This window comes from Xyrauchen texanus, chromosome 38, assembly GCF_025860055.1.
Source record: "Xyrauchen texanus isolate HMW12.3.18 chromosome 38, RBS_HiC_50CHRs, whole genome shotgun sequence".
NCBI lineage: Eukaryota > Metazoa > Chordata > Actinopteri > Cypriniformes > Catostomidae > Xyrauchen > Xyrauchen texanus.
Window position 1 is genome coordinate 23,492,665 of NC_068313.1, and position 27,349 is coordinate 23,520,013.

Here is a 27,349-nt window from a genome sequence, read left to right on the forward strand (position 1 = left end):
CAACAACTCTGGAATAACTAAAAATAAAGCCAAGCAACAGCGAAAAAACTGTTTTCCGGTGTCCATGTAAATGGGGTCACTGATACAAAGAGTGAAGTGTCCTAGTGCTGTTATCCTAAACATCGGCACTTTTGGCCAATATATTTCGAGGACCTGAACTGTTGTATAAGAGAGAATGCGTGTGGTTTACAATGTTTCTTTGCTAAAAGGATCATTTACACTAGCAGAAATGTGACCACAAAGTGTCGCTTTGGATTTGCATATATATTAAAGAATGAGAACAGCCAACTAAAGGCTCATGACAATGAGCTTGACACAGTAATTATTAATTGTGTGTGTGTGTGTGTGTGTGTGTGTGTGTGAATAAGAATTAATAGAGCTGGACCTACCTTTCATCCAGGTCAGTGAAAAGGACATAACCTCACACATCCTGCATACAAAGATTTGCATAGGCTTCACACTACTGACAGATTTAAAGTTTATGCAGATATATCAGACAAATATTATAATGCTGACGGGTTTATTGAAGGATTGAGAATGAAGCATATTTGTTCATACAGTTTGGTACAGGTCCTACAGAAGTACATCCACTGAAATAGAGCAACTGGACCAAATACCACAATTACACATTTTACCAAGACGCATTTTTTTTTTTTTTCTTTTTTCATTTGTACACTTGTCCATTGTGAAACACTGAATATTAACCTTACATGTGGAACACCTTTTTAAAATACAAATATACTTTAATCACACACCATCTGAGAATATAGATTTTAGACAAGTAAATATACATTTTGATACAGCTGAAAACATTTTCATAATATACAGTATATTGAAAAGCAGCACTGCTTCACATTGTGTAATAACACAAACAAAAATAAAAAATAATGTGTGTCTATAAAATTTCCAAGTTCGTAGCTCCACTGACACAAATAACAGGCTCATTTTATAAGTTTAAATATCTGATAATCCTTATCAGGAAACCATGATCTCTGAATTGCAAATATGTACAGTAAATACAAAAATCTCCAAACAAACTCTCACCTTTGGAAATATGCACAGACTTGCATAAATACATGCGCACGCGCACACACACACACACACACACGCACACACACACACATAAAAACAGACTCACACAGACCAAAACACTCATGCTCTCTTTCACACACTCTTAGGGTACTATAAACATTTACTGTAAATATACAAGAAAAAATAATAATTGTAATAGACAGCCCCATACAAAATACCAAAAATCAGTAACTACCAGGAATAGGAAAGCATGATTTTACAAGAACTATGGAATATAGACACATTCAGGTTGAGTCATTGTAATTTCAGATGCCAGCATTGTAAGACAGTAAAAGGCCAGTCATATAGTGGCCTGATATATGTTCTTTATTCAAACACAGTAGTTGTACATTTTTTGTAACACTAGGTTTTCCTCGAGTATAGAATAAGATACTAATATAGTACAGTATGTTCTTCAACAAGACCATCATCCTCAGTGTGAGATGAATTGACATGTAAACAATATCAATGCCAGTTTGCATAAAGGTGCATTCACACTGTATCAGACTGTACCATGAGGCTGATCGCATGAGCTTCACTGTCTGCATTCTCATAGGTAGTTGCCACATTGCCTCACTCAGTATTTACATGAACTTCAAAAGTTCGATTTCTGTCTGACTAAATCAATACTACAATATCTAATTTTTGTTAAGTTGGACTAACAGTCCAAGATAACGTGATTGCAGCTCGACTTCGTAAAACTGGCCTCAGCGTGTGCCATGTATTTAACCCACCATATTTGCAGTCCGTCCTTTAAGTAATTGATTACACATTGTGTGATGTATACTTAGATGGAAACTGCAGCGTGATCATGCAAAAACCTGCCATAGCTCAATTATAACTGAGCATGCAAATGTAATGATTGCAAAATTTAATTGCAATTGAACTCCAATTTTGTTCCTCAGACAGTATCCTGACAATGTTGTGAAAAAAAGTCCAACTCCCACTGAAAATGCATTACTTCTATCACTGCACACCAATGTCAGTGTGAACGCCCCTTAAAAGGGTAATTCACCCAAAAATTATTATTCTCTAATCATTTACCCCTTCATGTCATTTAAAACTCACATGACTTTCTTTCTGAAATTATGTTTTCTTCCATACAATATAGGTCAATGGGGTGCAAAACTTTAAATCTCCAAAAAGGCAGCATAAAAGTAATTAATGCGACTCGAGTGGTTTAATCCATTTCAACTGAAGCGTTATGATAGCTTTTGGAGGAAAACAAAGCAAAAATTCAGTCCTTATTCACCAAAAATCTTCAGTTCCGCACCAGCTCTCCTAGGCACATTCATGAGAGAAGCTCGTTCACATGTCCTCGCACTTGACACATGGACGTTTGCATGTTCTCGCTGGGCAGAAGAGCTTTTTCTTTGTTTCTCATCCAAAGCTATCATATCGCTTCAGAGGACATGGATTAAACCACTCGAGTGTGGATTACTTTGATGCTACCTATCTTTTTGGAGCTTGAAAGTGTTGGACCAAACCCATACTGTTGTCATTTTTCAAAATATCTTTCTTTGAGTTCAAGAGGAGAGAGAAAGTCATATGAGTTTGAGATGGGATGAGGGTGAGTAAATGATGGGAGAATTTTCATTTTGGGTGAACAATTCCTTTAAGGTGTCATACTGATAAATTGATTAACTTAACATTATGACAACCACAGTCACTTAAAACCATAACATTACAAATTTTAAATGGTAGTTTGGCCTTTAAAAATGTGCACTGCTGTAATAAGTTATTGCCACACGCAGATACATCAAAATATACTCAATTCATCACAGTGCCATTTATATTTACAACATACCGCAACATAAGTGCACAAGAAAAACCATTGAGTGTTGTAAATATGCTTTTGCAGTTATTCCCATGGCTGCTCTTCTGCAGTGTACTAGAGACAATGAATTGTAGTGTGACCCAGCAGACAAGTGTGTGAAGTGCAGCACAGGGCCTTCGCTGTCAAGATTCTGTTCTGGCTGAATGGCTGAACAGAGACAGTGGTGACAGAGTTCAGGCCAGGTCAAAACACCGGCACAAAAGGTTAATGTACAGTTTGCAAGTCCGTCTGACCACAAGCGGCCTGCAGGCAACCGCCCACAGAGCAGACAAATGCCTGCAATATTAAAACAGAGGGATTATTGCAGAAGTCAGCATTGCCACCTGTCCAAGCAGCAGGTTACTCAACCTTTTGTCTCAACTGTGCATATCGCTTAGATACTTGAGGAAATTTGATGTTTTGTCCAAGGATCTTATCCGATATTCTCTTCCTCATGATGGTAGGTTATATCCTTAGAATCACGCCCCATTGTGTCATAAATCTTTAGAGGCAAAAGGCATATACAATGCAAAATAAACCAGTAAGAAGCTCCCAGCCAACGGGATGCTTATATTAAAGAGCATCACAGTTGGTTAAAAAATGCTTGATGAAATTGAATTTGGAAACAAGATTGTAAATTCTGTTCTGTTCCTGCTGTTCAACAAACAGATTTCACGCATCAGGAGTCAAAGTTTATATGCTGTGTCAGATCCATGTGGAGCAAAGGGCCGTTTACTGAGGAGTTTTTATCAGCTCAGGCAAGATGCATCTTACTATGTAGTGCAACATAAGTAGAGGGCCGAGAGGAGTTAGGGGTTGAGGAAGTAGGAAAAGAAGGGAGGAATTTGTGAATTAAAGGAATAGTTCAACCAAACATTACAATTCTGTAATCATTTACTCACCCTCATGTTTCTGCAAACCCGTATTACTTCCGTGGAACACAAAAGGAGACTTTAGGCATAATGTTAGGACCTGACAGTCCAGTCACCATTCACTTTCATTACATGGTAAAAATATGCAATGAAAGTGAATGGTGACAGTCTAAAATTCAGCCTAAAACCATCTTTTTGTGTACAACAACTTTGGAACACATGAGGGTGAGTAAATGATGACATTTTAATTTTAGGGGGAAGAGGGTGGGGGGGTATCTTTAATCTGCATTTTTCATCTTGCTTTCCAATAAAAAAAAAAGTCAAAAAATCCTTACACAAGATACATTTACATTTAAATGGTTTACAGAGTATATACTGTATGTTGAATTAAAGGGATTGTTCACCCAAAAGATAAAGTGGGGTTGGGGAACAGAAAAAAGTAGGAGAGATTGTGAATTAAAGGAATATTCCAGATCCAGTTAAGCTCAATCTACAGCATTTGTGACATAATTTTGATAACCAAAATAAAAAATAACCACAAAATAATTTTGACTTGTCCCCCTTTTTCTTAAAAAAAAAAGCAACAACAAGGTGAAAGTGAGGCACTTACAATGGAAGTGAATGGGGCCAATTTTTGGAGAGTTTAAAGGCAGAAACATGAAGCTTATTATTTAATAAAATCATATGCATTAATTATTTTGTTATAAATTAAATTGTTTACATTGACATATTATAGTCATTTTGAAGGTTTTATGGTTTACAATGTTACGTCATCATGGAAATTAAGTTGTAAAATTGGATATAACTTTATATAGAAAATGTTAGTAAGCGATAGATCATGCATATTATTTACGTCTTGTGGCTATACTTTTGAAACGGTGAGTATTTTAACATTTATGGATTGGCCCCATTCACTTCCATTATAAGTGAATAATTGTCTTGAGATTTTTTGCTTATATTTTTTTTAAGAATTTGAGGGACACGTCAACATTTATTTTTGTCGTAATCAACATTATGCCACAAATGCTGTTGATAATTTAATTGAACCCAGAATATTACTTTAAGGAATGATTCACACAGCAGTCACACTCAAATGAACACCCATATAAATATTTTTTCATTATGAAATCAGAGCAAATTATAATAAATTTTTTAAAGAGGCCCAGGGGATGTGGCCAGCATCTATCTCATTAGGCAAACATTATTTAGCAATGGGGAAGACCTGGAGTTGGGGTATGTCTGGGCACTCAATTTGCAGATCACTAGGACCAGCACAAGAGCCCCTCAAATGCAACATTTGCATTCAGATTTCTGCAGCGTGAAGGGAGATGAGGCAGCAGGAGGTCCAAAGTCTATTAATAAACCTTGAGCCTTATCTACAGTCCTGGTTATGAATGAGGGTAGGGGGTACCCTGATTCAGCGGGCTGGTTTAAAAGGATGCTTAGCCACTGTTACTGTCTCTAATCAGTTTTTTATATGTGACAAGTCAAAATCGCTAATAATTTGAGCGCCCTTTATTTAATATTTCAATTGAATTCAAATCCAGACCTGCACCACAATTGTTTTTACAACTACTATTTGTCTGTCTACCAGATCTCTATACATCCTTAAAGCAAGAAGCGTTAAATGAGAAGGACATTTTATTTTTTATTTTATTAGATCATAAGGACTTTTTCTTAATATCATTTAATTTTTCTTACCCCATTGGCAAACCAGTTTTTTATTTATTTATGATATTTTTTTTAGCATAAACCTAATTAAATAAATTACATTTTGCAAGTTTTATGCACGAGGAAAAAAAAAACAATCTGTCAATGGGGTTTGAAAACCACTTCTTTTGATATATTTTTATATTTATTTCTTGTGCAGTTATGTAGTATACATTTAAGCTTTGTTCGCCTAAGGGGCTGCAGTTCGTTCAGGGGAAAAAAATTCTGTTTCTTTCATTCTGCATAAGTAACAAATACAAAATATAATTAAAAGTTTTTCACCCCTGAAACGTAAAGCTCACCTGGGCTCTGTTCACCGAGAGATAATTTCCATCTCTTCTCTTTCTGTCACTTTGGTCAAGGAGTGGTGTCGCCACGGTACATGGACCCCCTTGCCCACATGGCATGGCCTGCTCCTCCTCCACCCCCGTGGTCTTTGTCTGTCTCAGGCTGGCTCTGAGCTCGCTCTGGTTTAGGGTTGGCCGTGATGGGGGGGTCGGGTTGCTGAACTGACATGGTGCGGCGGAGGTGCGTACGCTTGCACAGGAAGTCAGGTTTGGCCGACAGACCAAAAGAGCCTTTCCGCAGCACCATGCGTACCGAGGAGCTCTTCTTGGGCCGGGCCCTGTGACTAAACTGCAGGGACGAGAGGTGTACCGCGTAGCCCTCACTCAGAAACTGTGGTGGATCACAGAGATGGTGAAGAATAGATAGACAATATATGAGAGAAAATACTACAATACAGAATTGATCAATTCAGAATTGTTAGAGAATTTATATATACATATATATATATTTTTTTTTACAAATTTGTAATAACAACATATATTTATGAGCAGTTATCCTTCAAGGTGGAAATTTTATGAAAGGCAAAGACGAATCAAAGTAAGTTCACCTGGCACTGGTTCTGGTACTTCTTCGAGGGCCGTCCCACTATATATATCTGGTTGGGGCTGAGGCCCAGTATGCTGTAGACAGAAATGTCCTTCATGGAGCCATAGGCGCAGTTGATTTTAATGTGACACTGCCAACATGAGAAAAGGGCAAAGTGTTTCAGACAGCCTTAGGTTATGCTCTGAGAACACATCAGTTCATGTGTGAGGAACTCAAGTGCGAGACAGAGGGAGTGAACATGAGAGAGATGGACCAAGATATGAGGAAAACATTAAAGGAGGGACAATGAAATGAGAGTATATGTTTTACACATATATTAGCTCTGTTTCAAAAGCTTAGTGAGATGCCTACATAGACTGCATTTTAAGGCATTATAGGCGCACTTTGGACACAATGACTGTTGAGAAAGGTAGGCAACTTAATTATGCAGCCTCTTAAATATACCTTCTTTTGGTAAACTTGTAAAGGAACATTGAAAATAGTAGTAATAGTAATAGTATAAATATTTAATAAAATAAATATTATTTTTGCGTTCCCATTTGCTCCAACAGGAAAATAAACTTTCCAAAAGAGGAAAAACTGAAGAGAGAAATGGATTTCTGAAATCAAAAGAGGCAATCTACCGTAATAAGGTGGAAATGTATCATAGTTTGTGAAAAAGATCCATTTAATAGCGGTGTTAGACTAGCAACATTCTAACGGCACAATCTATTATAATTAATTGCGAGTCGACACTTCTGTTTGTGTCGACACTATTTGTGTGGCTGCAATGGTAGACTGTTCCAAATCAGTCGCTTATGAGATTCCATTAAACAGCAAATTAGCTTGCTCGGTTTTGGAACACAGCTACCATTTACATCTGTATGGACACAAAAGAAAGCAGATTTACCTCTTGCACCAAGTTCCTGAGGAAGATGGTTTTCTGGCGAAGTGGGTCATGGACCAACCCCTCCGAAAAGAAGATCATTCCCTGAGGGAAGTTGTGTTGAGAGAGCCATGATACAACTCTCTGTTTCTGCATGTCTGGACGGCCAGTGATGTAAATGATCAGGTAACCCAGGTCCTGCCAGTGTCTGCACACAAAACACTGTGATTTACCCTCAATCCTATGATGCTCGACAAAAGACATTTGGGGACTGATTATCGGATTCTGGCAATGCCTGGTCCTCCAACAACAGATTGCATTTGACAAAGCAGTAAATTTGCCCAAGGACACTCTGGGAAACAACCCAAGATTGTCCATTTGTGAATATCAAACCCAATCTGATATCTAATATCTGCACTTTGCTATCTCTCTATTAAATGAAATCCAATTGTGCTCACCAGCAGACTGGTTCTTTTCAATATTGCTATGCCATCAAATGAAAGCATTGATTCTCTCTCTCTCTCTCTCTCTCTCTCTCTCTCTCTCTCTCTCTCCACACACGCAAAAATTTACACACAAAGCCACACAGGCAAATTGTTACCTGACCACATCCACAGCTCCAGGCCGTACTTTAGGGTCGCTGCCCATGATGGAGACGCTAGCGGCAAATGAACCGTCAATGCTAAAGACGACACACTCCATCCCCCGCGGCAACACCGTCAGGAAGGCCTCTGCACACGTCTGGTCTCCCCTGTGAGGAAATAAAGACAGGAATAGCCATGGTTCTTGGCTGTTTAGAATAGGGAGACAGCTAAATAAAATGGTTGGACACAGTGAAGGGCGTGTGGTGGGTAGTGATATGAATCGTAAAGTATTAAACGATTCTGGTACTGAATTTATTTAGCAGTAAGAAATACAATTACAGCCCTCTGCAGTCTGTAGCCAAATGATGAGATCATATAAGAGTTCGACAGAGCAGGTATAACAAATCATAAATAGGTGTGTTTACACAGACTTTTTGAGGCATAACTGCAATCCAATAACTACAAATAGCCTAATATTGTACAGTGAAATTTAAATTTCAATATTGTTTACGCAAGGGAATCATGCGGGGAAGAGTAAAATATTGCATTCAAATGTATCACTTGGCCTACACTAGAGTGAAAATCTGGGAGGCCAAAGCCCACCCCAGCCCTCCCGTAGTGACAGCCATGTTCAAGATGCAGCACATATCCTGAGATCAATTTAACAGTGAGGAGTTGTTCTCAAGAGTTTTATGAGTGCCAATTGAACACTCTTTGCAGGGTTCCCACTCTTTCAAGGCACAATTTTCCAGGACATTTTACGTGCCCATCAAGCATAATATTTAAGCAAAAACACATGCGTCCATTTAAACAGAGCTTTTATTTTGCCGTTTCTGTGTTTATTTGAAGGAAGTTACTCACCTCCAGATAAGCAGTATTCTCCATGGCCAGCGGGATTATTAATCCCTGTAAAGCTGTGATTCAGTTAAATAAACACATAGTTGTATGGTGCTGTACACTTCAGAGTGCTCTCTGTCTCTGTCATCTAACACACAAAAGAGCGTGTGTGATAATCATGATAAGGTGTTTTCATTGAATGAGCGGGCGATCTACACTTTCATGTTGAAGCACGCATTATTTGCAACTGATTTATTTATTCAATTAAATCAGAGACTTTTTAAGTTTATTTAACACACTAAGACATATCACAATTTTCATTTGATTAATTGTACATTCAAACAATCATTTTCATCCAAATATGTCATATTCCATGACATTCTGCATTTTATTGCTAATGACATTTTTATGACTAGATTCCGTGTTTCCACACACTGCATGTGGTAACTGCGGTGTAAGATGACTACAATCATTGAATTATTGAAAATGAATCCACATCCCAAGGTATTAAGGCAGACTCATCAAGCTACCAACCGAGTGTGAATTTTTTTGTTAAAAATCAGTGGTACAACTGTAATCATTGTCTATATTTTATAACTCACAGGGATGCAAACTCATGAGGGTTGAAAAAGTAGAGACACCCACTGATCCACAATCATATTTTCTGGGGTTATTTTTTTTAAAGAATAAGCTAAAAGCACCAACTTAAGCTATTTTAATTATTAAAGTATAGAAATTATCTGCACAGTTAATTGCAAAAAATAAAGGTTATTTTGGTGTGGCTTGCTTCTGTTTCACTAATTTGTTCAGTTTCATTATTGATTAGTTGAGTGACTCCTGGAGATGCCACTAGGTGGCACAAATGAGCGTCATATGTGCTATGAGTGAGTCATTGAATCATTTTGAGAAGTTCATGCCTGAAATCTGCAAAGAGACTTTATAGTATTTTAGCATTATAGAGCTGTAATTTCCGTTAAGTTTGTGAACTGCTAAGACTTTTAATCCAAAAAGACAACAATAATAGTTTAATAATAATGAGTATCAATAACGTCCTTACCCCTTAATCCCTTATTAAACTTTGCATGTCAAATTTACTGACTTCAGTAGAATGTTTAAGCATCATAAGAACAAATCAGATGTGCTCTATCATTTCCTACAGTATTTAAACTGCTGAGCATGACTTTTATCAGAAAAAACAGAGACAGAACTTAAGCAGCAAGATGCATTTTGTAAGATGGTTCACAGGGAACTCGTTCACAGGGGCAGAAGGAGAGAGACCAATACGTATTTTTCTTTGTCCTGCAGCAGCAAGAGGCACATTAGAAGTTGTCCACTATATTGCAAACAAAATAAAATGAAGTTCACTTGCATTGCAGAATAAGTGCTAAAAAAAAGTTATAGCAAACTCATCCCATGTGTCCCTCATTTACCTTTAAATAAAATATGTATGTGGGCCAGTATGTTGGTTCTTTTAACTTTTTAAAGCTGAAATTTTATTCTTAAGCTTTTGACGTTAAATAACATTATGACACTTATTTGCTATGCAGATATGTGACCATAAGCATTAAAAATCCAATTAAAGTATTTTATCTGCATAATAATGGTCAACTGGAGCTGTGAAAATTCTGTGTGCAGTATTTATAAAAGTGAAAATAGTTCAGCGTCCATTTCCATGCAAAAAGGGAGAGCAATGTATTGGGTAGCAGGAGATAATAATAATAATAAAATAAAACAAAACAAAACATCACCCAAATCTCCCTACCCAAGACATATTATTTTCCACAGTTTTTTAAAATTTTTATATCCTTTATCATAACACATCTTTAAAAAACTTATTGTAATTTTAAGATGTGATTTGGGCGATCCGTTTGAAAAGGGACGACGCTAAAGACAGCTGTAACGGGGTCCAAACTATTTTGAGATTTGTCCACTTCAAACACATTCAGACACTGGGCTCGTTGTGCCACAGTAGCGGAGCGCTGCATAATAAAACAAGAGTTTACAATTTGCCAGTTACAAGAGGATTTAAGAGGGAAATAACCACATGATCTGAACATTTTAAAAAGTGAATGCAGGAACAAGCATAAGAACTTCACTAAAATATTCAGTGTGTCTGATATCAACATAAGGGACACAAATATGAGAAGCATGTCATGCACGCACATTAGAATCTCACATGAGATCTAATGTGCGTGCATGACATGCTTCTCATATTTGTGTCCCTTATGTTGATATCAGACACACTGATTATTTTAGTGAAGTTCTTGTGTTACAGGTACTACACTAAGATAACTCAGAATTGTGCTCTGAAAGTCACGTTTGCTTATAATTAAGAGAAACTGTGAGACTAGTCTCCCCTTGTGTACGCTTTAGCTTAAAGCATCAAACTTCTCAACACCATGCACCAAATAAGCTCTGCTAAATAAACCAATGGAATCAGATGTGGTGGGAGCTACATGTGCCGCCCTGCCCCAATGTGTTGCCACGCCCCATCATCCAGAACGCACTCTGGAGTACTTGGCGTAAAGCGGTGTTTTGCCCTCCACATGACAAGCGCTGCAGAAAGCGTCATGGAGGGGACATTTATGAGCTTGCCACACAAGAGAGCAGGAGAAGTGGAGAATAAACAGTAAAAACATGTATTTGTTAGAGAAAAAACCTGGAAATCGCTTTAATTGCAGAAAGTAAAAAGATGACAATTTATGTTGAGTTCTATTAGCGTTTTGTTTGTATGTTTGTTTGGTGAATGTAATTACTGTAGTTCAATAACTGGGGTCTCTGGATACACGGAAACGATAAGGTAATAATTCATTAAAATTAATTAGGAGACATTCAATATATCGTCAAACACTTGTGTATAAACATACACAAGTGTATAAACATCAGTCGCTTTTATGCATTAATAGCTCTTCCGCACTTTTCTCTCCATGATGAACAAGGTAGACTCGCATGCAGATTCTGAAGTGAACGAACAACATGCTCCTCTCATTCAGTCTATCGGTACATGTACCAGGTCATTCAGTTTGTTTATGAATGGGAAGTTTCACGAGAGCCACTTCTTACCGCGCACGTGCTGCCGTAGCCAAGCACATGATTGGCCGCAGCTGTAATCAATCATGAGGGTGTAAACACCCTTAACAGAAATGTTGTTTCACAATGCACAGCCGGCAGCATTGACAAAAGTATATGAATTCCGAGTCCAGACAAAAATAATGTTTTTGTACATGTAACAAAAACCTTGCTAGCAACACCGACAAACCGTTTTATAGTTCTAAAATATTTTCCATGACAAACAAATATTTTCCAGAACATTTAGGTATTTTTATAATTTCCTTGACTTTTCCATGACTGGAAAATTGCATTGCAAAATTCCAGGTTTTCTAGGACACGTGGGAACCCTGTCTTTGGTTTCCCCGCAAATTATCCCAGCTGAGACAACCTTGAGATCACAACCATTTTGGATACTTTACAAGTAATATTCAGAGGCCCACTGAAAGAAAGGCCCTTGGTGTTGACTTACTTCACAACCATTTTGATGGGGTAGACTCCCACTGCCAGCTTTTTGGTTTTAGGGATGGTGTAGGTCACTCTGCCACTACTACCAGTCAACTCTGTGTCTAAGTGCACCCAGCGACCTGACTGGGGTTGGGTCATCACGTACACATCGACCTGAGATACAAAATAACAGACAGTTAAATAAGAAACAGACACTGAGAGGGACAGAGTAAAATTGAGAAAGATCGAGACATACTCCTTAAACTTTTGCACTGTATTTGAAAAACCCTCAAAATTTATGCTGACTGTTTGGTTGCATACAAATAGCCATTTAAATGTATATTCAGTAATGCTCTCTGTACACAACAACAGCAATAACAGCCTTAAAATTAAAGCAATAGTTTATCAAAAAATGAAAATTCTTTCATTATTTATTCAAACCCGTGTGGTTTCAAACATATATGACTTTTTCTCTTCTATAAAACACAAAAGAAGATGTTAGGTAGAATGTTAGCCTCAGTCACCACTCACTTTCTGTTTGAGAAAGTGTTTATATATATTTCATAGTAAGTACATTACCTACTGTACATCATATCATGAACAAGATGACTGATTATAAAAGAAAGAATAAACCAATTTTGGATACAGTTTTCCAGTGCATCATTATTATTGCATCCATGTATGTGTGCAAAGACAAATCATATAGAAGAGTAAAATCGCACACAGTAACATTACATTGTCCATTTTACAGACACTCAACTACAGTATCACACAGGAGACAGATCATATGAGTTCCAGTGTCATCACGCCTATTGGGAGTCACCACATTGCATTGCTGCCCATTAACAAAGTTAAACTTTGCTGAATATAGTTAGATAGCTGGGCACACCTACATCCTGTCGCTCATGTTGCCGAAAATTGGCAAATCTCAAAGATTTCAAGTCACTCTTATGTGTGTATACTGTTCTCTCACTTTTTCCCCGGTCAGGGTTACCATATCCAGTGGTCCATACATGAAGCGACCAACCAAGGTCTGTGGCCCATCCTCTGTTGCAATGACATCATTAACTCTGTGGTTGGCGGTGACATTCTGTAGACAAATTGAGGTAGTATATGATTATTTCTCCTTTTCAATCATTCTTTCACCACAGGAGAGTATGGCATGAAAAATAGTGAAGAAAATGCATGGGATGTGAGCAAAAACACTATATTATAGTATAATATATTATATATTATAGCAATATTATAATACAATGTTCTGAAATGTGAAATAAGAAGGGGCAGTTAAATAAGTATGCAGTACAAAGTCCTTCCAAAAAAATAAAAAAATTTAAATGTTGCACTCTAATCCTTCTTCAATAGATTTCATTTTCAGTAAAAAAGCTGTTTTACACAGAGCCCAGTGAAGATAAATCCCACAGTCCCTGCTGAGGCAGTGGCACTTAAATGGGAAATTAAAGCAACCAAAACATAGAGCAATGCAAATTCTGAAAATAACTGGCCACAGTCATCTTCCTGCCAGCAGAGAAACAGAGAGAGGAAGATAAATGCAAGAAGCTTTAACTCTGCTGCTTTACAGAGCAAAGGATAGGCTTTGAAATGTTCAAATGCTTCTCCCGTAAACCAGACTTTAAGAAGTCCTGCTCACATATCAGCATCTCTAGTAAGAAATCTACTGGGGCTTAGAACGATAAAAAAGAAAAGAAAAAGCTATACAATTTCAGTTATAAAGTTGAATTGTGGCAGTTTCTGTTGAAAAGAACTAGAAAAGCTGGACTTAGTGGTGCAAATTTTGCACCTCCCCTGTGGGAGGTTGCTATGGTGTTCTGAGTGGTTTTAGTGTATTTCCATGTGGTTGCTAGGGCCTCACCCCTTTTCCACGCTCCAGTCTTGTGAATTTTGTCATCTAACTCCCTGTTTGTATTGAAGAACTGAGAAGAATCGATCAAAATGGATTACGTTTGGGAGCGCAGAAATAATTTTTCACCAAGAATTGGTCTACATCACTCCTTTAATATGTGAAAATGCCCATGAGGTGTTTTTTCTGTCACTCATAATGTTTTTTGAAGCACCCACAGAGGTAAACTGGACCTGGCAGATCACATTCGGACAGCTATGACACACTGCACTTTTTCATAACACAAGTGTTTAATTGCTATACATGTAATTCTGCTTAATAGTTTTAACTTGTTGAAAAATGAATGTGGCCAATTTTGGAGGGTTTAAAAGCAGTAATGTGAAGCTTATAATTTTATAAGCCCCCATTCACTTTCATTATAAGTGCATCACTGTAACCGCGATTGTTGCTTCATTTTTTAAAGACAAGGAGGGACAAGTCAAGATACATTTTTGTGATGATCAACATTATGTCACAAACGCTGTTGATTGAGACTGAACCCGGGATATTCCTTTAACTTCATTTATGAGGGAATGAACTTCAATGAAGCATTGCCAATGTTGTAATCAAATTAAAAACTATAGAAACATAAAACTATTGATATAAAGACGTTGATTATAAGTATATAAACAATACATTTCAAAATATTCAAATATACTGTATGAAAATATATAAGTAGTTTGAGTGTGTCAATTGCGCGATACACAGTGTGTCATTGGTGTGTGTGTGTGGCCACTAATGGGCTATTTTTGTCACAATTTGTTTGCTGTGATTCTATTATTGGTGGATCATTTCCCTTCAGGAACACAAGTAGTGTAGCTCTTAACCAGAATTATTATTTTTTAATTAAGATGAAATAATGCAGAATAATGGCTTCAACAAAAGCATATACAATTGATTAACAACCTCTTCGTACACGGAAAGTCTGTATTTAAAGGCTTATAATTTACTGTTAAAAATACATTCCCTAAGGGAGAACCAGATAATTGCTCTTGTCACATTAAAATGCATTTTTGTTTATGTTCTGTTTTCATGCCTTTTATTTTGAAATTAGTTTACTTCCTGTCCCTGTTTATGGCTAAGTGTCCTTGTCATTTCCTGTTCCCCTCATTTGCTCCTGTCCTTGTGAGTATCTGGTTCCATGTCTTGTTATCAGGGTTGGGAGGGTTACATTTGAAATGTTTTCCACTACAGATTACAGAATACATGCTGTAAAATGTCATTTGTAAAGTATTCCATTAGATTACTCAAGGTCAATAACGTACTCTAAATACTTTGGATTACTTCTTCAGCACTGGTAGATTGTTTAGCTTGTTTTGACAATAAAAACTCTGTCAGTACAGTAAGACAAAATACACTTGTTAAAAATACATTCTCTGAAAAAACGAAATATCTTATACAGTGTTGTTTCTAAAACAAGATAAATCAAATTGATGTTGTTTTAAGGATTTTTAGATATTTTTACCGGAAAACAATAAAAAAAAATATTATCAAGAATACGATTTTTGCCCTAATATCAAAGGTCTTATTCAAAAAAAGAAATTATGATCTAACGTGAATTTTCTTGATACAAAAATATGATCGTGCCTGGAAACATGTGCATGTAACTGGCTTGAAATAGCATTTTAGCTTAGCGTAAAGCTGACAATTTACACAAGGTTTATTTCTATTTCTTAAAAAATAAAATAAACTGCCCTAGGGTTCTCACATCATCATCGTCCTCATCCATTCCTGTCTTCAGCCTGTCCTGCCTGCTCTGTAACGTTACAGAATACTCGACCGCCAGAATGAACCCAGCAGTTGCACTCCTGCATCTCCGCCAGGGGAATCGCTCCCTTGAGGAGTTTATGGTGGACTTTTGCGATTTGGCCAACAAGGTAAACTTTAATGATGTTGTTTTGAAAGACATCTTTCTTTGGACTAGAAGAGCCTATCAAGTCTTGTTTGCCTCAGCACTCCTCAACACCTCAGTTTGACTCAGCACTTCCGCAATGGCTGCCACATCCGAGTCGTCTACCATGGTCCATGAACCAGCATCCACGGTCCACGAACCAGCATCCACGCCTGCCACAGTACATGAGCAAGCGTCCATGCCTGCCACAGTCCATGAGCCAGCGTCCACGCCTGCAACGGCCCACGAGCCAGCGTCCACGCCTGCTGTGGACCGCCAGCCAGCGTTCACGCCTGTCCATCAGAACTCTGTCCTATCTGCCCTGTGGCTGCCTCCCAGGCCTCTTGACCCTGCTCCCTTTCTGGAGCCACTTCTCTGGCCACTGGCTCCACCCTGGTCTCCTGCTCCACGCCCTGTCTCGCCAGGCCATGCTCCACGCTCTGTGTCACCATGATAAGTACTTTTTTTTACAATGTTAACGTTTTGTTATCATGGCATCACTACATGAGCCCTCAGAGAGATGTACAGCCCTGTAAATCATCAGCTCATACAAACTAATGAGCCTGATTGCACAGATTTGTAATTTAATGAACCAGTTAAACATTTCCCAGCTTGCATCTATTTGCATATTGATTAAGTAAGTCAATAATTCATGTTGGCATGGTCCCATACATGCTTGCATATGATGAGCTTCCAAACAAACACACATAATGGGTGCAGTATGCACACAAAAGCAACCCGTAGCATCCTACCAAATGTGTTGGTGCAATGAAAACCCACATTTGCACAACAGAGAGGATCTTCTGACACACATTGGCTGTGACAGGTCACAGCCACTGGACAGTAACAGCTGACAGGTGTAGTGAAGTGTCACTCATGCGGGCATGCACTGTGGCATTCCACAAGACTGCTCCAAACATTTTGCGGTGTAAGAAAAGCATGGATGTTCGTGGAATGGATCCAATCTGCTGCAAGGTAGAATAAACTGCAGAGTTACTAGGAAATATGGGCCTAAAATCTCTGCCTAAAATACCACATTTCCACCAGTAGGGTGCCTGGTGAATAACCCCTTAAAGTAACATAGTCAGTAACATTATCATTCGGCTCTGGAGTCAGATGAAACGCAGGCCAGTTCTATCACACATGTTTAGAACAACATGAGGGTTGGGATATGATGTCAGAATAATAAATTATGGCTGAGCTATCACTTTAAAGGTATAGTTCACCCAGAAATGATTTTACCATTTACTCACCCTCATGCCATCCCAGATGTGTATTAACACAAATTAATTAAGATTTTCTTCATGCAAAATTAAGATTTTTAGAAAAATATCTCAGCTCTTTAGGTCCATACAATGTAAGTGAATGGGTGCCAAAAAAATCTTAATTTATGTTCAATAGATGAAAGAAAGTCATACACATCTGTGATGGTATGATGGTGAGTAAATGATGAGAGAATTCTCATTTCTGGGTGAACTATCACTTTAAGGGCTCTTATCAGATCTGGATGAATTTTTCAAAAAGAAGAGAGGTTTGGAAACCTTTCTAGAAATTTTTACGGTGAAAAATATAATGATTATATATAATGCTGAAATATAAAACCAAAGCAAGATCACATTTTATTAATGCCTACTTTCGCTTTTTCATAGCTTTTAAAATCCTGCATGGTTTTTATTTCAGTGAAGTTATAGTTTTCAGTGTCGAAAGAATTTAGATAATTAGTTCTCTACAGCAGTACCACTGCTCTCTAAACGCTGCCTGCGTAGGGCACCAACCCCGGTCATGGAACACTCGCTGTGTCTGAAACCGCCCCCTATCCACTATATAGTGCACTATTCCGGGTGTCCGACGTCAGAGTGTCGGAATTCTGAGTGAGCCACTCGTTTCCTACTTTTGTTCACTCATTCTTACCCACAATGCACTGTAATTACAAGTGTACATTTGATGTACACTCGATGACGGTTAATTGCCCATAATCCACCGTGGGGAAGATTTATGAGCTGGGAGATTACTGCTTCCTTCACTCCTGCAGTGTTTTATTTCATTCTGAATTTATACAGTTAATCTGTACGAAGTAGCTGCGATAGTTGCCAGTAAATGCGTAAATAATGCTCACGACATGCAGGACATAGTGCACTGATATATTGCTACACTGATTTCAAAATGTACACTTAAAAACAGATGTCTTAAGAGTCCAGTTACAGAATCACCCTGAAAATTACCATCTCATTACACAGAAAAGCCAGTGTTAGCATTAGAGCCACAACTGACCTCGACATGCAGCCTTAAATTGAAGCTGAGATTTTAATCTTGAAATTTAAGCCTGTCTTAGTGTTAAATGAAGGCATTGCATGACGAAACTATTATTTTTTCACTGTGCGGAGCGAACAAATTGTTTCACTTTGAAGAGCTTGATGCTGTAGCAGTGATAGACTCTGCTGGAGTGACAGTCTGTGAAAGCGCACGCAGTTGTCGTAAAATTTCCATTCAATAATCTCTCAATAAATTACACATGAACTAAAATGAAACCCAGTAATGTAAGGACAGGAATGCCGCCCATTGTAAAGAGTGAGAGTAAAAAGTATCCACTTTTAAATCTACTCTAAAAGTAATTTCCCCCAAAAAAGTTACTCAAGTAAATGTAACTTATTACTACCCACTTCTGTTCCTGAGTGATTACAATACCATTCCTTCTGAAAATAATAGTTATTGCTGCCGACACAGAAGTGTTAGCGAGCTATACATAACCTCAATGAAGGGCTGGAAAGAAATCTTCATGATGGTGTTTTTGAGCACTGAAAATCCCAAGTTAACCTGCACAATGGTTTTTCCAGAGGCACTGTTCGGTAATTGTGTTGATGTGCCTCTGAGCAGTGAATCAAGGTCAGAAGTGATGCTTATTTTCGTAAAGTGCAGATTTCTGCCCACATACGCAGAGGTTTTATGGCGCATTTGAGAAACTCAAAGCCCTGGCAGAGGGGGGATATTTTTAGTTCTTTTACAATGTCAGGACTCTGCTGCACTCCACAGTATTACTTGAAATAGTGTGTTTCTGGCTGTCTGAAACTGCAGACAGGTACTCGTCTCACACTGAGATCTAATGGATGCTAACATTGCTCAGCAAGTTTTATGCACAGAGGGATACAATTAGGTTGTTTTCGCATTTTGTTCGATTGCTCTGTCTGAAGCAGAGTTCGATTTTTTTTCTCCTCCCCGCCACAGCTGGTCTCTTTTCACATGGCAATTTCAAACTATGAGAAGTGTATTATACCTTAATAAGTGTGACAAATCACAATAGATATTAAACTTGCAGCATGTCTATGCATCGCTAGTTCAAGTTCAAGGATGATTAGAGGTCATCCAATTTACTGTTTGTGAGAGTGTGTACACCAATTTTTGAAAACATGTTTTGTGGGCATGTTTGTATCGTGCTTACCCTAAGCTTGACGTGTGTGCGCCTGCGTAGCCACTTCTCTCTCGGACTGGAAGGGGAGAAGGGGGCGGAGTCAGAGTTGTCCGCCTCTTGGGTTTTCACATAGTCACAGCGCATCACCTGTGAAATATTAAAGGGATAGTTATCAAACTTCTGAAGGTATGGATTAAAACACTGGAGTCATATGGATTACTTTTATTATGTCTTTATGTGCTTTTTGGAGTGTCACATTTTTGGCACACATTCACTTGCATTGTGAGGACCTACAGAGCTGAAATATTATTCTAAAAATCATAATTTGACTTCTGCAGAAAAAGAAAGTCATACATATCTGGTATGGTATGAGGGTGTGTAAATGATGGGAGAATTTTCATTTTTGGGTGAGCTATCCCTTTAGCACTGATATTAGCAGACAATCACAACTCTCTCATAAGGCTATAAAACTTTGCAAACAGGTTACCCAAAAGTTCCTATTGCCCCTTCCGCCACTAATCGGGCAAACAGGTAAACCCTCCCCCAAACTCAAGTCAGTGGTTGAGCCACAAGTTGACATGTGGGATGATGCAAACAAACAGCACAGTTTTTTTAAACCACCATAGTCACAGTGTTTAGAGTACAAACTTGCAAAAGGTTTACTCATAGTTGTCTCTGCACATTAACAGTTTGAAGAATGTAAATTTGCAAAAAAGAAATTATACACTTCACCATTAACTGGTCTACAGTACATCTGAACATGATGGAAAATAAGAATATCACACTGTGTCCTTTATGGTGTTTAAAACAAAATACACCCAAATGTGTGTCTGCAGTGATGTCCTTTTGAATATAACACTTATTTAGTGGGGACATTTTAATTAAAATTACATTTGTTTTATTTTTATTTTTTTTCATACTGCCATTTAACTTTCACTATGGGAAATATTTCAGTGATAAAAAAAGGGTTTTATTGCCTATGGTATTTCAGAAATAAATATCTCAGTGGATTAAGGTGTAGATGGACCTTCTTTGTTGCCGTAACATTGGAGCTGGATCAAGGGGATTGTGTTTACCAGTCTTTTATATTACTTGAAAGGCTTGAGGATTCTCTTAGTATAACATGATAGCTGCAATTGAGATCTTTGCAAAATTATGTCAATCTTTGACTAGATAAAGGTGTTTGTATTGTGCAGATTGTCCATAGAGGCACAAACTGAATTTCACTCTCACACCCTGTCATAACCAAGCACATATGACAAGCAATTTATCTGTCCACAGTCTACACTGAACACGTAACAGCTGAGCGACATAACCAATTAGCCAGTGTATACCAATGTATGAAGCGCAACAATGCAGATACAAAAAGAACAAGCGATCAACAAAATGTCCTGCAACGAGTCTGATTGAGACAAAAACAAGCTTTTAGCACTTGTCACTTTATCACTAAATGACCCATGTTAATATCTCTTGAGTGATTGTAAACACTTTGGGAAGGTTTCATCCTTTTGGACAACATTTCAAAATGTATAAGTGGTGTGTAATGGCTTGATGATTTTATAATGGCCTTTCCAGTTATAGTTTAACCATTCAGCAGGCCCTGAGGAACAGTTAATGCACTAAAGCAGACTTAGAAAAAATACACAAAACATGAAAAACTGCACTCCATTTCCACAAACATGATCACAAGGGAGGTCGGTATGTTGTTTCCAAAAGTTCCAGTGCCCTAGGACTGGCCACATTATGCTGACTCACTGAAAAGCATGTCCCTTCAGATATTTTTGCATCGCCTCAATCATGTTTACCTTCCCTAGTGGTGTGAGGTTGCATTTTCCCACCTACTCCATGATGGTTAGTTTTAGCTTTGGGTTTGGGTTGGGGGTACAATTTATAAAATATGCACTCCTCTTCATGGTATTACATCCCGTACAACTGATTCTTTACAACACTCTCTGGACATTTCACCCAGAAAATGGAGCTCACGCATGCCCAAACACCCAACAACACTTAATGCTTTAGCCACTGGGGGCAGTGTTTCAAATTTCAGTAAGCACCAAATAATTTTGCCAAGTAAAAGTTGATTTTACTGTGAAATCATTCTGTTTCCACATAGATAACAACACTGTATCTTGTGTTCCACCTGCTGTAACTGAAACTGTTGTTGGTTCCATCTTCTCCTGCATATAACCAGAGAATATAACAGTAAGGATATGCATTCAGACAGATAGATTGGTCAAAATTGACTGCTTACTTTCCACCTGTGCAGAGGCAGCTTCTCAAGGATGGATTTAATAAGAGGTGCCATTTGAATTTGACAAGTGAAGTCTGTGTATATCTGCGTTGAGAACTACATCAATAAATTGATCTAAAAAAGTATTGGAGGGTGAAACTGAGGTGCTTTTTAATGGATATGCCACATTTATTGTCTCCCAGCCAGAGGAAGCCAGAGGAAGAGAAGGATGATTTGAATGAAAAGGCATAGTAGAATATGATATACTCCTTTGCATTAACCTATATTTCCAGCTGGAAAGAAGGGGAAGAGATAGGAATACATCAAGAGTAGTGGGCAACAGAAAGAGACATAGAGACATATTTTGATAGAGGACAAATAGAGGTTGAGAGAAATAGAGCATCCAGTCTCTCGGAGTTAAAAGGCAAGTCCTGCTACAGTCACTTAATACTAATTTGATTTCTCTGGCCTGTGAAGAGTAATAGTCATTAAAGTGATTTTATTTGCTTAACTAGATTTTGACATTTTTGGAAGACACATTGGTGCAACCATGGTGCTAGGACCCTAGGGCTAGGGGTTGCCACAGCATCGCTATGTGGTTGATAAGGTTCTCTAGGTAATTGTAACATGTTGCTAGGGTGTTTAGAGTGGTTATGGATGTTCTGGGTGGTTGCTAGGTGGTTTTTACCTGCAAAAAGTCTCTATGATATTCTTGTCCCATTTGTCTTGGGTCACTCTTACATTTAAAGTCTATAGGAGTTTTCTGGCATTTTGTTATTGTCTGTCAAGCAAAAATCATATGTCTGATTTCTTAGAAAAGTAATACACCTCTCCTCAAAAAGCCACATGATTAACATAATTTTTTAAACCACAAGCCACACAACAAAAGGTATCATTCATGTCTGTAGCAGCAAATTTACATGACAAATTATAATACTTAAGGTTAAGGGTTTTGAAAAAGCTAAAGCCAAAATACTCCATTTTGTGTTTTGTCTAATGTTTGTCTTCACGTTTCTATATAACTGTTGAATGGTAACCAATATGGCAGTGAAGGTTAAAATCTCAAATGTGAACATTGCCTGTAGTATTTGTCCAAATCAGTTTGTTACTATGGTAAACTGGTATTAGACACCACAATGATCAATTGGAGAACCAAAATTTATTTGTTATACAGTAGTTTTGCAATAGTATATTATGTAAATGGTAAACCTTTGTCAGGGGAGACGCATTAAAACAGACTGTGCCAAGGCTCTTAACGTACCTGACGCAGAAGGAAAGCAACAACATCAGTAGATTCCCAATAGGAAGCGTGGAACAGGTGAGGCAGAGCCACAGTGGGGAATGCCGTCAAGACGTCTGGACAGTACAGGGCATAATCTAACCGCTTAGAGCCCCACCAGCTGCTGGAGACTATCACACACACAAACACACACTGACGTTTTATATGTAAGACATAAAGTGGGCTTCAAAAGTCTGCATCCACATTAAAAAGTTGGGACTAAATATCTAATTTAAACCTGGAGCTGAAGAGATATGAATAAGAAATATTTAATTATTATTATTTTCAAATAAGCACATTGGTAACATTGGCCATGTTAACTATTTGTATGTCAGATGTCATTGCCTTAACTGAAGCACACAAGATGGTCATTGGAACATCCTTAAATACTTCTAGATAATATGGATCCTTGGGTTTTATACAAACTAGTGGAGTTCATGCCAGCTCAAGTGCAAGCTGTCATTAAATTAAAAGGGGGGCAAGTACTAAGAAAAAACAACAGAAAACTGCATTAAACGAGAACAATTTTCACAAGTGGACTCGAGACTTTTGAATCACAATGTATAATAGAGAATAATGATAAACATAATTTTACACTTGCTTCCATTGTACCGTTACATAATTCAAGTTAGAGACCGACGATTCAATCAAACTGCCACACTTTCAACTGTAAAAACTACCATCATGGCTCTGTAGCAAATATTTGATCTACTCTGCCAGTGTTAAAGCACTGCGGCATGTCTTTTGACAGCACAGAGAGACCTTAACATTACATTGCTTGGCTAGAGAGCAAAAACATCACCAAGTAGGTTTGTGCAGTACGGTGAAGAAGGCAGACCTCAACAGAGTTTAAAGAGCTTTAGACAAACTTATTAGGTAAAACGTGGGAGCCGGGGAGTTTCATGGTGTGTCTTGAGGCTCGCCCACCCGCTGCCCACTCACTGTTGGCGATGGTGCTGCTCAGCCTGCTCTCCCAGCAGCCAGACAACTGGCTGTCGATGCTGGTCAAACTGGACCTGCGGACCTCAATGGCCATCCGCCCACCTGCGCTGCGCTCTATCTGGGGAGATGTGGAGTGCAGGGCGTCTACCGGAACAGTACTACCGTGCAGGAACACGTCAGGGTAGCTGTGGATGTCATCGACTGGAGGGAACAAAGAAAGCATGATGATGAGAGGTGGTGGATATGTTCAGACAAATATGCAGGGCTCATTTTATATTAATGTTGAAGAAGAATCAACTGATTTAATTAGTGTTTGAGACCTTAAACAGGCTGAATGATTCATCTGGTGGTTAAATGGTCACATTGATTCCCTTTTATTTAATGGAAAGAGTGTGAATACAAATGGATATATGGGTGTTCAATTAATTTTGGGAAATTTCATGTCCCAGGGGGTTGATTTTTATAAAAATGTTTTATGTGAATGTCACAGTAAAATATTTCGGAGGGCTTCATAGTTTATTTTTGGTACTTATTTAAAGACTTTATTGTTTTAGCCTTGTCCCAAACCACCTTTCAACATTTAACTATGAAAATCCATTATAAAAATGAAAATTATTAAGTTTAAAACTATGATAATCTAAATAAAGAGAAATAAAAAAAACTATTTCAATTTCCACCACTGCAAACAATTTAGCCACAAATAGTGTTTTTTTCAAAGGTCAATGTACTTGTTTACCACATCTACAAAACTGACAGCAAAAAGCATACTTCAGATGAAATATGAAACAAACTGTAATGTTCTGAGACAGAGGTCATCGGATCTAGGTACAGCTCTATTAAAGTATCCAAAAAACTGTGAATACATAAAATCGGAACACAACAGCCTACAAAGGATAAGAACAGACAGGCCGATAGGAAAGTGCCATCTTGTACAGTTGGAAACAAACAAGGGAGGGAACCAGGAACACAGACAAGGACTCAAAACTAAAGTTCAAAATTGATAGAGTGACCCCCTACTGGCCTCTAGGGAAGTCCAATCTACAGTATTTTATATTCACTCTCAGAATATATCATCAATCATAAAGTGTAACCCTTATTTCTGTTGGCTGTTTAAAAAACTAGCAATGTGGGGGCCTGGGTAGCTCAGCGAGTACTGACACTGACTACCACCCCTGGAGTCACAAGTTCGAATCCAAGGTGTGCTGAGTGACTCCAGCCAGGTCTCCTAAGCAACCAAATTGTCCCGGTTGCTAGGGAGGGTAGAGTCACATGGGGTAACCTCCTCGTGGTTGCGATTAGTGGTTCTTGCTCTTGGTGAGACATTTGGTAAGTTGTAAATGGATCAGAAAGGGTAGCATGAGCCTCCTCATGCACAACGAGCCACGTGATAAGATACGCAGATTGGCGGTCTCAGAAGCGGAGGCAACAAAGACTTGTACTCCACCACCCGGATTGAGGTGAGTAACCACGCCACGACGAGGACATACTAAGTAATGGGAATTGGGAATTCCAAATTGGGAGAAAAGGCAATAAAAAACAAAATAAAATATGGCACAGAAAAGTTCTGCTTTTAGTAATTCAAATTTTTTATTGATTCCTACAGTAAAGAAAAGCAAAACATATATAAAAAGAATCAACATTTAAACCCCACAATTACCCCTCCCTGCCCCAACCCCACCATGAGTATATGGTCACACATGAGTATTTACACTAAAAAAAGCAAACAAACAAACAAACAAAAAATATATATATATAATAATCACACACATACATACCTCTACCTCTCTCTCCACTGCCCATAACTGAGAGCCCTTCAAAAACTCCAAATAGTTGTCCCATTTACCAACAAACAAATCAAAGTTAACCTGTCTTCAAAATGACACTTCCTCAAAAGCCGCCACCCTCCTCATCTCCGTGCACAACTTCTGAAATGGGGCGCCCCAGCTGACCTCCATCCCCTTAAAATAATTTGCCTGACAATCATTATACTGGCCAGAACCCAATTTTTTATGTGTTTAATCCCTACACCGATGACCATCCCATCACCCAAAACACAGAGTCTGGGGCAAAACGAAACCGGAGTGCCCAACACATCATACACAAAACTTTGAAACTTCAACCAAAATTCCTGGATCTCAACACACCACTAAAAAATATGGGCCATGTCTCCATCCTCCGATTGGCATCGCCAGCAGGTGGGTGTGTCTTTAAGACCAAGCCTATACAATCTAGAGGGGGTCCAATAAAATCTATGTAAAATCTTGAATTGCATAAGCACACCCTTGCATCCCTAGATTTTTTTTTTTATCTTAGCCCACACTCTCTCCTCAAATACCAAGTAAAAATCTTTCTCCCATAATCTCTTGATAAAAGTCAAAGCTCCGTCCCCCAGACTTAGAATTAGCAGGGAGTAATACACTGGTTCCTCATGACCTTTTCCAAAAGCAGTAATCTCCATTACCAGAGTATCTGCTGCTTTAGGGGTGTGTATGCTACTCCCAAAAATAGTACAGAGCAGGTGGCGCAGCTGTAAACACCTCTAAAACTGGGATCTGGGAATCCCAAAATGTTGAACCAAATTTTCAAAAGATCTCAACATTCCACTCTCATTTAGGTCACTGAGTGTAGTAACTGCTCTCACAATCCACTTTGACCAGCAGAAAGGGGACTTATTAATACACAATTTGGGGTTAAGCCATATGCTCGAGGCAACATATAAATAAATGTCCGAATTAAACACTCTGGACACTTTTGTCCATACCGAGTGCAAATTAGAAATATCGGGGTGTAACTTAACTTATCCGAATAGTTTGATAGAAAGGCTTTGCAATGGCGAAATAGGGGCAAGAACTTCCTGTTCAATACAAAACCAAGGAGGGGCTCTCTCAGGTGAAAGCAACCAATGAATATTCGCTATTCGCTATGCTACCAAATTGCTTGAAATAAGAGAAAGGGACATCTACAGGGAGAGATTGTAGCAGGTAGTTAAATTTTGGAATACAATTCATTTTAATAACATTAACCTTCCCAATCATAGATAAATATAATTAAGCCCACCTGCCCACATTGCTCAAGAACCTTTTTATTAAGGGGTCAAAATTAACTAAAGCAAACAAATTTGCTGGGAATAAAATGTCCAAATACTTAATGCCCTGTTTGGGCCATTGGAAGGTATCTGGCTGAAAAGCCGTTACTGGGTAGTATGCTGTCAGAGCTAAAGCTTCAGAATTGACTCTGTACACTGAGAACTTATAAAAGGAATTGGAGGCAAGGCATAGATATAACAAGGTCTGAGACGAATAATAAAATATCATCAGCGTAAAGCAACCCACACCTCTGCCACCACCCTTGGAAAATCATCTTCTAATGGTTCCAGGGCAAGACAGAACAATAATGGGGAAAGAGGGCAACCCTGCCAGGTCCCCCTATCCAGAGTAAAATAATTTGAAACAAATCCATTTGTTTGTACTGCCGATACCGGGTGTCTATAAAGTAACTTAACCCATCCAATAAAAGTATTCCTGAACCTGTATATTTCCAAAATCTTAAAAAGATCCCAT

At 38.3% G+C, this 27,349-nt stretch overlaps 1 protein-coding gene across 1 annotated transcript in view; it reads right to left on the reverse strand.

Moving 5' to 3' along the window:
- Positions 1-503: 503 nt before the first annotated feature.
- Positions 504-27,349, reverse strand: part of LOC127631592 (membrane-associated phosphatidylinositol transfer protein 3-like) — a 128,711-nt gene continuing 101,865 nt past the window's right edge. The window contains exons 11-20 of the mRNA XM_052109834.1: positions 23,790-23,990; positions 22,830-22,978; positions 19,369-19,485; positions 13,118-13,234; positions 12,170-12,318; positions 7,830-7,979; positions 7,253-7,436; positions 6,365-6,493; positions 5,772-6,147; positions 504-3,184 (exon numbers count right to left, since the gene is read on the reverse strand). Of these exons, the coding sequence (XP_051965794.1) occupies positions 5,827-6,147; positions 6,365-6,493; positions 7,253-7,436; positions 7,830-7,979; positions 12,170-12,318; positions 13,118-13,234; positions 19,369-19,485; positions 22,830-22,978; positions 23,790-23,990 (1,517 nt within the window). The 3' untranslated portion in view covers positions 504-3,184; positions 5,772-5,826. The remainder of the gene's footprint in view (positions 3,185-5,771; positions 6,148-6,364; positions 6,494-7,252; positions 7,437-7,829; positions 7,980-12,169; positions 12,319-13,117; positions 13,235-19,368; positions 19,486-22,829; positions 22,979-23,789; positions 23,991-27,349) is intronic.